Source organism: Ceratotherium simum, chromosome 17 (assembly GCF_057802395.1).
Source record: "Ceratotherium simum simum isolate JZ-2026a chromosome 17, ASM5780239v1, whole genome shotgun sequence".
NCBI classification, from domain to species: domain Eukaryota; kingdom Metazoa; phylum Chordata; class Mammalia; order Perissodactyla; family Rhinocerotidae; genus Ceratotherium; species Ceratotherium simum.
This window is the reverse complement of record NC_141916.1, coordinates 49,853,641-49,865,683: the sequence shown is the minus strand read 5'-3', so window position 1 is coordinate 49,865,683 and position 12,043 is coordinate 49,853,641. Positions and strand designations below refer to the sequence as shown.

The 12,043-nt window shown below is 36.4% G+C and overlaps 1 protein-coding gene across 1 annotated transcript; it reads right to left on the bottom strand.

Moving 5' to 3' along the window:
- Window positions 1-1,148: 1,148 nt before the first annotated feature.
- On the bottom strand, window positions 1,149-5,312 carry LOC147914804 (C-type lectin domain family 12 member A-like). Its single transcript, XM_087442757.1, has 5 exons — window positions 5,163-5,312; window positions 3,831-3,982; window positions 2,922-3,027; window positions 1,807-1,883; window positions 1,149-1,581 (listed from the first exon to the last, which is right to left on the bottom strand). Exons 1-5 carry the CDS (start codon window positions 5,230-5,232, stop codon window positions 1,501-1,503), a joined length of 486 nt encoding a protein of 161 aa, XP_087298883.1. The 5' UTR covers window positions 5,233-5,312; the 3' UTR covers window positions 1,149-1,500.
- Between the last annotated feature and the right edge of the window lie 6,731 nt (window positions 5,313-12,043).

Sequence of the window (12,043 nt, the reverse complement as noted above, 5' to 3'; positions counted from 1 at the left end):
GAGGGGCGATGTGGTCAGACTGTAGCCACTCCTCTTACCCTTCTGATGGATCCCTGCTCAGTCTCTGTGATCCAGGGGCTGCTTCAGCTTCTCCTCTGTGTTCTGGGATTTTCACAATGGTGTCTTGTCTATAGGTAGCTGCTAGTTGGTCTCCTTGTGAGGGGAACTCTGCTTTAAAATATTTGAATTCTATATACTAAATTTTTGGTTTGATACATTAGCTTTACAAGAGACAAGTGCTTCAATAAATTTAATATTAGTTAAAATCCAAGGAACTGAGTACTTATTTCAGTTCACAGAAACCCTCACCTATTCCAAAAATTAAAACTTCCCTAGAACAATAAAAAGGTAGAAGATTATTTTAAATACTAGGGATACAATGCCTCCCAAAGTGAGGCATGAATTCCAAGAGTCATAAAAGAAAATATTATCATATATATATGACAATATACGATATATCTAATAAAAATCATGAAAAACTAAGCCAATAAACAATAAATGTATACTTTGTAAAAACATAAAAAGACATATGGCATTTTCTGTAATCACTAAAAAAAGCAAGAAAATAAATAAACAGAAAAATCAGTAAATAAAGAAAACAGCCATTCACAGAAGAATGAGTGACTAATAAGCAAAAGAAAAGATGATTTATCTCTCAGATAATATTGAAAGTACCAGTTAAAACAACAATAAAAGAACAGTTGTGTCCCTTGAAAAATTTATAATATAGTGACCGGCCCAGTGGAATAGTGATTAAGTTCGTGCGCTCTGTTTCAGCAGCCCGGGGTTCGCAGGTTCAGATCCCGGGCCCAGACCTAATCACCACTTATCAAGTCATGCTGTGGAAGCATCCCATATAAAGGAGAGGAAGGTGGGCATGGATGTTAGCCTGGGGCCAATCTTCCCCAGCAAAAAGAGGAGGATTGGCATTGGATGTTAGCTCAGGGCTAATATTCCTAACAAAAAGAAAATTGATAATACAAAATATTATTAAGGGTTTGAAAAACTAAGTGTGAGTGCTAGTTGACAGCATTTGTAGAAGGTAAATATTTCTTTATAATTCAGAATTTAAAAGATGCATACAATTTGACATAGCAGTTTCTCTTCTAGATTTCTACTTTATAGAAATATTTAGACACAGTCAGAGATATATACATAACAAAGGTTCATGCATTATTTGTAGCAAATGCTAGAAAAAAATGTCTGGAAAGATACAAACCAAATTAACAGTGTACACTGGAGAGGCAAACAAATTAGGAGAAGGGAATGTAGAGTCAGTTTTTGTTCTATGTACTTCTTTATTCTTTTTATTTTTATTTTTAACTATTAATTTTTATATTAATTGTGAAAATTTTTGAAACCTAAAAGTGATTAAACAGAAGTTACAGAAATGAGACTCATTCTATCTGAAGGTACTCATATACTTCCCAGAAAAAGGAAAATGTATGTAAACAGCCAAGTCATAGTCCATCTTGATTTCAGAAGTTGTATTTCCGAACATCAATTCAAAAACAACTCAAAAGTATTGATCATTTCTTCACAAAGTATATAACGGATACAATATGTTGCAAGGAAATTCAGCTAAAATAGAAGAAAAAGGAATATCATTAATCATTTCTGAATTATAATATTTATTTTCTATCAAAATAAATGCAACTTGAAATCAAGTCAAAGAAGCTGGTTATCAACCCACTTCCCATGCAGATGAAACTCTGATACTCAAAATATCTACAACAAATTACAAGTTCCCTTAGACATGCAATTAACCTCACAAATAAAGCAACGTCAAGAACACAGAGCACTTACCTGCATGCATGAGGAGGGACTATGTCCACCTTGCTTTCCATTATATATCCATCCACTACACAGAACCTGGTACATGGCTGATGAAGGATTAAATCAATGAATGCATGAATGAATAAATGACTGATCTAATTGTCTAATAAATTATTGAATAGGATCTAACCAGATGAAGAGTGGAGTTACAGGTATTCCAGATAAACAGTATAGCATATGCAAATATGAGGATATATAAAACAGCATATCACATGTGAGAAACTGATAATTTGGAACAAAATACAGCAAAGAGTGAAGTACTCTGCCATTAATAGTTGTTAGGACTTTGTTAGTTTATGTAGCATCTGTAAAAAAACATTCATCTGATCTCCAACATTATTTATAGTTCTAAACTTCTGTAATTCCGCAGATCATAGAGAAACATATCATGAAAAAATGGAAAAAAATATTACACTGAGCCCAATCCAAGTCATTTTCAAACTGTTTCTTGTTAGTCTGTACTTGTTTGTGATATGGACTGTTCTTTGCTAGATAGTAAAGACTATCTACATAGATAGTGAAAATAAATACAGCATAACACTGTATAACTATCTGATTTAGATCATGGGACTAGTCACTGAAACTCCAAATTTGTAGCTACCTTCTCTCTATATATTTTCAAATCTAGAAAAGTTTATTACTATCCATATTGATAAATTTTGAAAATTTTGTTAAACAACCCCCAAGTATTATGTGTTGTGTGCTGTGGGTGAACAAGAAATGAGAGTCGCTAAATTCTAGATTGGACATGAAATGGTAAAAGGGAAACAAGTGATTTAGGATCATAGAGGAGGAATGAAGTCCAAAATAGGAGATCAAGAATGGCTTCAAAGAGAACATAAATTTTAACTGAGAGTACTAAGGGAAAAGCATAGCTGGTTGAGGAAACCACAGGAATACAAGTGTAGAAGCAGGGAAGTCTGCAGTGTGTTTCTAGTGCCCAGGATGTTTTATGAAACTATAACTAATCTGTTAGAGTTGCTGTTGAGGTAAGAAAACCTCGCTTTGTGAAACTTGTCTGAGTAACTCATTTCCATAGTTAATAACAAATAAACTGAGATCTCAAGTGTGTCTTGAATACTCACAAATTATAATGAATCCAGGAGCCATCTTCCCACCTCCAGGGGCTGACATCCCATTTGGAGATAATCCAATCCAGTGAAAATAAGACATCAAAGGTCGAATAAATTCCTGTGAAGAGAGAACTACTCATGTGATTCACTCCTTCTGTCTCTTTTTTATTTTTATTTTTTTGAGGAAGATTGGCCCTGAGCTAACATCTGTTGCCAGTCTTCCTCCTTTTTCCCTTTTTTCTACATAAAGCCCTCGCAGATAGTTGTACGTCATAACTGTACATCCTTCTAGTTGATCTATATGGGACGCCACCTCAGCTTGGCTTGCTGAGCAGTGTGTAGGTCCGTGCCTAGGATCCGAACCGCCAAACCCTTGGCGGTTGAGGCAGAGCACATGAACCCAACCGCTACACCACCGGGTCGGCCCTGCCTTCTGTCTCTTTTTAACAATACAACCATGAAAATAGTGTGAACACAAAGAATGATAATATTTTTTAAACTCTTTTTATATTTCTATTAAGATTGATTATCATTGCCTAATCATTCTCTATGTGCCACAAGTATTCACACACTAAAAGATCCATTATTATCAAAGAACCTCAAAACATAAGATGAAAACAGGACAACTCCCAAGATAGCTTCATGAGAGATGCCCTTTTGTTCAGAAACCTCAGTTTGCTTCCTAGAGCAGACAGAGCAGCACCAGAGCTTAAATCTTTGTCCCTAAACAAAAATATAACTCAGGTACTGTAGTTCTCAAGAACAAAGGAGCCCTTTTATTTCCCATAAATCATTCCATTTGACTTGCAATGATAACTCATCGTCATTTAACAAACATATTGTTTTCAGCTGTTTTTAAAATCCAATTTTCTCCTTGGATACAAAATATATGGAAAAAATTACAATTTCAAAACTCTTTACCTGTTTATCCTTATCCTCTGTCTTCAAAAGATGGGAGCCCAGGCTGACGCAGAATTTACGACTCTTTTCAAAGTTTTTATCTCTGTCAGAAAAATAGTAGCATTTCTCTCCACAGCACGATAATTTGGTTTTGTATGGCTCTCTGTACTTTTCTTTAAAAAAATAAAAGTTAGTTTGATTCTCTTTGGAAAATTTCTGCTCTTGGAAGCTGTGATCCAGACACACTTCCCTGTCTTGCAGTGTTATTGCACTCCATAAAATCTGAGGACATCATTGCTGCCTCAGGAGGCAAAAATAACATATTTGTTGTTCAGAGGGAAACAGTAGTTTTCTTTTTCTGCAAAGCTTTCTCCAATGCCATGGGCACCACGAAATGAGTGCAAAAGAAGGAAATATTCAAGAGTTTACAACTGCATTGTTTTCATCATTTAATTTTTGTACCTATACTAAGAACCCTTTTCCTCCATGACTTTTCTAGCTTCATAAAAGAACAGTTATTATTTGTTTAAAGAAAGAAAACATTCCATTTCTCCCTTCTCCTACTCATCAAATTTTGCTATCTGAAAAATGTAAAAACAAAAAATATACTTTACTAAAAAGTCATCCTCAAAGTTATTTTCACAGAAGGCAAAACCAAGGTAACCGAATTATACTATAGCAGGAAAAATTTAAGGCAACTGGTAGTGATGTGCAATATGTACAGAAGGTGAAAGGCCTACCACAGTGTTTGTTCAAAATGAGTAAATGCATACAGATATGAGTACTATTGAATTGGCTGTTTCAGTTGATGACTTAAGGAAACTTTAGGGAAATTCCCTGATTTTCATTCTGTTCATGACATTGAGAGACAAGATGGAATTGCCTGCAAGGTGAATTTCACCTATATGAGCAGGTCAGGAGTTGGCATTTGTTTTAAAGAAGTTTAGTTAGCAAAACTATACATACAATGGTAGGATCAATGGACAATATTGTCCTATAGCCAAATATGAAACAATTATAGTATACCATATGCATACTATAAAGTAAATGCACTAAAAAAATCCCTCTCCTGATTGATATGGCTCTGAAAAAAGTTTAAAAACTATTTCATTTCCCCTATTATTTGCAAAGTCAATTAGCTGATGGGCCAATGAACAGAAACTACTAAACTTTGATTATCCCCAATTTAAAGATGTCAGCAGCCCATGTGGTAAGAAATTGAAATCCTCTAGAAAAATATTTCTACCATACTTAATTTTTGTAGATCATTAGTTGAATAACGAAATGGAGGTTGCCTGGCAATAACTTGTTACACCAATTTTTAATTACTAATGCTCATACTTTACTACATACCTGAATTTAACTTATCCTTTGAAAAGTGTCTATTTTTCATGTGAATCATGGAGTTCCCATATTCCTGCATGTCATTATCCAACGTATTCTGATATTTACAAGAAGTTTGAAAGTCTCAAATTCATCAGAACAAGATGAGATAATACGTAAAATATAATCCTGTTAAACAAAGATTTCCTTTTCATTTTCAAAACGAAGAAAATACATGTATAATATTAAATCAGAAAAAAAATAAAATATTTTCTCCCATAATTTCCATCTTGTTTCTCATATTTTAGGAATTATATGAGAGCATGACATCATCAAAATGGTGATGTAAGTCATTCTCAACTTCAGTCCTCTTCATAAGACCACCCAGCAACTATCCATAGACAAAGCACCACTGTGAAAAATCCCAGAAACTGGGAGTGAGTCTGAAGCACCCATGTGAACCACAGAGACTGAGAAGCACTGCATTAGAGGAGCAAGAGGAACAGACATTCTGACTGCATTGTCCCTCCCCCATGCCAGCACAGTGCCTCACTGAGAGGGTCCCTTGGGCTTATGGTTTCTCCAGTGGGTAAAAGAGAGCTGAAGGTAGACGTCCACTTTCAACACGAAGAAGCACTTAGAGGACTTCCCAGGACGCCCATTTGGGTCTCAACTCACGGGATCATTGGGGAAATCGGTGCAGCTTGACTATAATCAGTGCTCAGACATTGGTGGATCATATACTTACCTACAGCAGTGTCCCAGTGACGCTGCCCATCTACAAAGCCAGGTCAGTGGCCCCATCTGGCCAGGGAGCACAACAGACAGTTCTTCCTGGTTCAGGTCACCAGTCAGCGAGCCATGCTGACCATGGAGCCTGTTCTATGGCCCTTCCCAGACAGGGAAGCTAATTCAAAGGCCCACCTACTGCTGAATATACCAGAGCAGAAAGCCTATTTAGAGAACTTGTGAAGCTGAGTAGCCCATCCTACAGTCATGCTTGCAGCAGCATCCAAGTAGAAAGCCCAGCCAGTGGTTCTGCCCATCTGCAGAGCTGAGCTAGTGGCCCTGTCTGGCCAGGGAGCTCAAGGGGCAGTTCTGCCTAGTTTAGATCACCAGCCAGCAAGCCATGCTGGCTATGGAGCCCATTTTATAGCCCTGCCTTGGCAAGAAATCAAATTGGCAGGCCCACACAGCTGTGGAGGATAGCCTCTAGTCCTGCTCTACCAGGAAGCCAGACTAGAGAATTGAGGAGGCTGTGGAGCCCATCCTACAGCAACACTTGGGCAGAGAATTAAGCCAGCAATCTTGTTCAACTGTTAATTAAAGCCTCTGGCTCTACATAAAGAGGGATCCTAACAGTGACTCTGGATAGCCTCAGGACACAGTCTATGGTACCACCCATCCATGGACCTCAGCCTACAGCCCCACCCCACATCACAACCCAGCCTATGGCCTTGCCTGATTGCTGAACACAACCTGTGGCCTCACCCAAGCAAGGAGCCAAGCCAGCGACCCTGTCCAATTATGGAGCACTGCCTGTGGCCCAACCTGATGAAAGAACTTGGACAGAACCCTGCCTGACTGTGGCACACGGTTTCTAGCTGTATGCAACTGCAGGACACAAAGGAGTCCCTTCCCAACAAAAGAGACTGGCCAGTGACTTTGCACAACAGCAGAGCACAGCCTGTGGCATTGCCCAACTTCAGGTCACAGACTGCAGCCCCAACTGATTGCAGAACAAACCTGAAGCTTTGTCTGACCAAAAAGCTCGCTCTGAGCCCTGGCCTAAATGCAGAGTCGAGCCAGAAATACCATCCATTCGAGGACTTCAGCCTGAATCTCACCCAACCATGAATGATTGCAGAGCCAAGCCCATAGCCTAACCCACCTGAGAAGTCCAACCAGTGGTATCACCCTGCCAGGGAACACAGCCAGCAACCTTGCCTGACAAAGGTACAGCCCAGCCAGAGGCCCCATGAGACTATGGAGCATAGCCAGGAACTCCGCCCAATGAGGGAGCACACCCTATGGCCCTACTTGAATGTGGAGCCACACAGCAGGCCTATACAACCACAGAGCCTGGCCAGCAGAACCACTCCTTATTTCAGTGAACAGCTAGTGGCCTCACCCAGATAAAGACCCCACCCAAATAGAGACCTCAACATCAAGGCCCACCTGCTGAAGGATAATATGAGCAGACTGTCAACAACCCCAAGCTGAGCTGACTGATAAAGGGCTGTCCCTGCCAAGCAAATCTGTAAAGCTAGGAGAGAAGATCACTTACTCAAATGTGGAAAACCAAGAAAAGGAATCAAGGATCACAAAGAGTCAGGTAAACATGACACTACCAAAGGAAATTAATAAAGCTCCAATGACTGACCTTAAAGAAATGGAAATCTATGAACTATCTGATAAAGAATTCAGAATAATTCTCTTAAAGAAGTTTAATGATCTACAATAACACACAGAAAGACAACTACACAAAATTAGGAAAACATTACATGAAAAAACCAAGAAGTTCAAAAAAGAAATGAGCCATCAAAGAAAAAAAAACAGCTCAAATAGAAATCTTAGAGTTTAAGAATACAATGACTGTCCTGGAGAAATGAATTGAGAGCTTCAATAGCACTTGATCAAGCCAAAAAAAAAAAAGAGAGAGAGAGAGAATTAGTGAATTAGAAGATAGGTCACTTGAAATTATACATTCAGAGGAGCAAAAGGAAAAAAAGAATGAAAGAGAAAAGAAAGCCAAAGGGACTTATGGGACATCATCAATAGAAATTATACACGCTTTAGGGAATCCCAGAAGGGGAAGAGAAAAAGAAAGCGACAAGAAGTATATTTAAAGCAATAATTGCTGTAAACTCCTCAAACATGGCGAGAGAAATGGTCATCTAGATTCATGAGGCACAAAGGACCTAAAATTGATTGAATCTGAAAAGGGCTACAATGAGGTACATTAGAATTAAATTGTCAAGAGATGAAGACAAAGAAAGAATTTTGAAAGCATCAAGAGAAAAATGACTTTACACATACAGAAAAACTCCATAAGACAATAGATGGTTTTCTCAAAAGAAACTTGGCAGACCAGGAGAGATTGGAACAATATTCAAAATATTGAAAGAAAAACTCAACCAAGAATACTATACCTGACAAAGCTACCCTTCAGAAATGAAGGAGAAACAAAGACTTTCCTGAACAAATAAAAGCTAAAGGAGATCTTCACAACTTGACTTGCCTTACAAGAAATGTTAAAGGCAGTTCTCTGAGAGGAAATAAATGATGCAAAAACATGATGTTATGTGTAAAACTCAGTAGAAATGGTAAATATATAGTTAAAGTCAGATTCCCTGATATTGTAAGAGTAGTGCATAATTTATTTACAACTCTAGTTTAAAAGTTAAAAAACAAATATATTAAATAACCATAACTAAAATAATTCATTGATGGATAAACAATGTAAAAAAGATGTAAATTGTGACATGTATTACCTAAAATGTGAGGTGGGAATTAAAAGTGTGAAGCTTATGTATGCTACTGAAGTTAAGTTCTTATCAGTTTAAAACATGATGTTATAAATATAAGATGTTTTATGTAGGCCTCATAGTAAACAAAAAGGAAAACTCTGTAGTAGATACACAAAATATTATAAGAAGTGAGGCAAAGTATACCACTACAAACAGTCATAAAATCAGGCAGGAAGACAGCAAGAGAGGAAGCAAAAACCATAGGACCCATAAAACAGTCAGAATACAATTAACAGAATTACAATTAACAAACTGTAAATAGTTTCTTTTTACCTAACAATTGTTACTTTAAACATAAATATTTTAAATTCTCTAATCAAAAGACATAGAACAGTTGAATGGATAAAAATACAAAATCCAACAATATGCTGCCTAAAAGAGACTCATTTTAATTAAAGGGCACATACAGACTAAGAGTAAAGAGAAGGAAAATTATATTTCAAGCAAATGGTAATCAAAAGAATGAAGAAGTAGCAATATTTATATCAGTCAAAAGAAACTTTACGTAAAATTAGTCAAAAGAGGAAGAAGGCATTATGATGACATGTGGGTCAATTCATCAAGAAGATATAACAATTGACAACATCCATACCATAACATCAACCTACCTAAATATATAAAACAAATATTAAGAGAAATAAAAGGAGAAATAAATAGCAATAGAATAACATTTGGGGACTTTAATATCTCACTCTCAACAAAGGATAGATCATCCTGACAGAAAATCAATAAGGAAACAGGGGATTGGAACACTACAATCCAAATGAACTTAACAAACCTATACTCAATACTCCATCCAATAGTAGCAGAATACACATTCTTCGCAAGTGCCCATGGAACATATTCTACAATAGATAATACGTCATGCAACAAAACAAGTCTCAAAAAATTTAAGGATAAATAGTAGCAAGTATCTTCTCCAACCAAAATTAAATGTAACTAGACATCATTAACAGATGAAAGCTGAAAATTTCATAAACACATGGAAACTAATACACTGCTGAACGACCAATGGATCAAAGAAGAAATCAAAAGGGAAATAAAAAAGTATCACGAGTCAAACAAAAATGGAAACACAGCATACCAAACCTTATGAGATGCAGCAAAGATGGTTGTAAGAGAGACACTTCACTGTGATAAATGCATACATAAAGAAAAAAGAAAGATCTCAAACAAGCAACATAAATTTATACCTCTAGGAACTATAAAACGCATAACAACTAAGCCCAAAGTTAATCAAATGAAGGAAATAATAAAGATTAAATCAGAAGTAGGTGTAGTTGTGAACAGGAAAACAACAAAAAAATTAACAAAAATAGGATTTGGTTCTTGGAAAAGATAAACAAAATTGAGACAAGTTTAGCTAGACTAACCAAGAAAAACAAGAGAGGATCCAAAGAAATAAACTTATAAATGAAAGCAGAGACATTGTAATGGACACCCAGACATATAAAGGACATAAGAGACCACTATGAACAAGTATATGCCAAAAAATTGGACAACCTGGAAGAAATGGATATATTCCTGGAAACATGCAACCTACCAAGACTGAATCATGATGAAATAGAAAATCTGAACAGACCAATAATAAGTAAGGAGATTGAGTCAGTAATCAAAAACCTCTCAACAAAGAAAATCCAAGGACCAGGTGGTTTCATTGGTGAATTCTACCAAACTTTTAAAGAAATGTCCTTGAGAAGCAAACCCTTCTCAAACTCTTCCAAAAATTGAAGGGAAGGAAACACTCCAAAACTCATTTTATGAGGCCAGTATTACCCTGAAACCAAAGACAGTAAAGGATACTACAAGAAAAGAAAACTATGGGCCAATATCCCTAACGAATATAGATGCAAAATTCCCTAGCAAACTAATTTCAGCAGTACCTTATCAGGATGATACACCATGATCAAGTGGGATTCGTTCCTAGGATGCAAGCGTGGTTCAAAATACACAAATCAATCAAGGCGATACATCACATTAATAGAATGAAGGATAAAAATCACATGATCATTTCAATAGGTGCAGAAAAAGCATTTGATATATGACAAATGCACAGCAAACATTATACTCAATGGTAAAAGGTTGAAAGTTATTCCTCTAAGATAGGAATAAGACAAGGGTGCCCACTTTCACCACTCTCAATCAACAAAGTACTGGAAGTCCTAGCCAGAGAAATCAAGCAAGGAAAAGAAATGAAAGGCATCCAAACTGAAAAAGGAGCTGTAGTATCATCTCCATTTGCAGATGACATGATTGCGTGTATAGAAAATCTTAAGACACCACCAAAAAGATGTTAGAACAAATAAACAAGTAGGTAAGGCGGCAGGATAGAAATCAACATACAAAAATCAGTTGCATTCCTATACACTAACAATGAATTTTCTGACCAAGAAATAAAGAAAACAATCCCACTTTCAAAGCATCAAAACAACACCATATTTTATGATAAATTTAATCAAGGGGGTGAAAGATCTCCACACCAAAAACTGTAAGACATTGATGAAGAAATTGAAGAAGACACAAATAAATGAGAAGATATCCCGTGTTCTTGGATTGATAGAATTAATATTGTTAAAATATTGATACTGCTCAAAGCCAGATTTACACTCAATGCAATCCCTACCAAGATTCCAAAGGCATTTTTCAAAGAAATTGAAAAACAATCGTACAATTTGTATGGAACCACAAAAGCCCCCAAATAGGCAAAGCAATCCTGAGAAAAAAGAACAAAGCTGAGGGCATTATATTTCCTGATTTCAAACTATATCACAAACAAGCTATAGTTGTCAAAACAGTATGGTACTGGCATAAAAACAGACACAGAACAATGGAACAGAGTCAAGAGCCTAGAAATAAACCCATGCACATATGGTCAACTAATATTTGACAAGGAATCAAGACTACTCAGTGGTGGAAAAACAGTCTCTTCAATAAATGGTGCTGGAAAATCTGGATAGTCACATGCAAAAGAATGAATATAGGTCCCTATTTTACACTACTTACAAAAATAAAATTGAAATCAATTACAGACTTAAACATAAGACCTGAAAAACCATAAAACTCCTGGAAGACAACATAAGGACAAAGCTCCTTGACATTTGGTCTTGGTGATGATTTTATGGATATGACACCAAAACCACAAGCAACAAAATAAAAAACCAACAAGTGAGACTACATCAAACTAAAAAGCTTCTGCACAGCAAAAGAAAGCATCAACAAAATTAAAAGACAACCTATAAAATGGGAAAAAAATATTTGCAAACCATACATCTGACAAAGGATTAATATTCAAAATATGTAAGGAATTATAACTCAATAGCAACAAAACAAATAATACAATCAAAAAATGAGCAAAGGAGGTGAACAGATATTTTTCCAAAC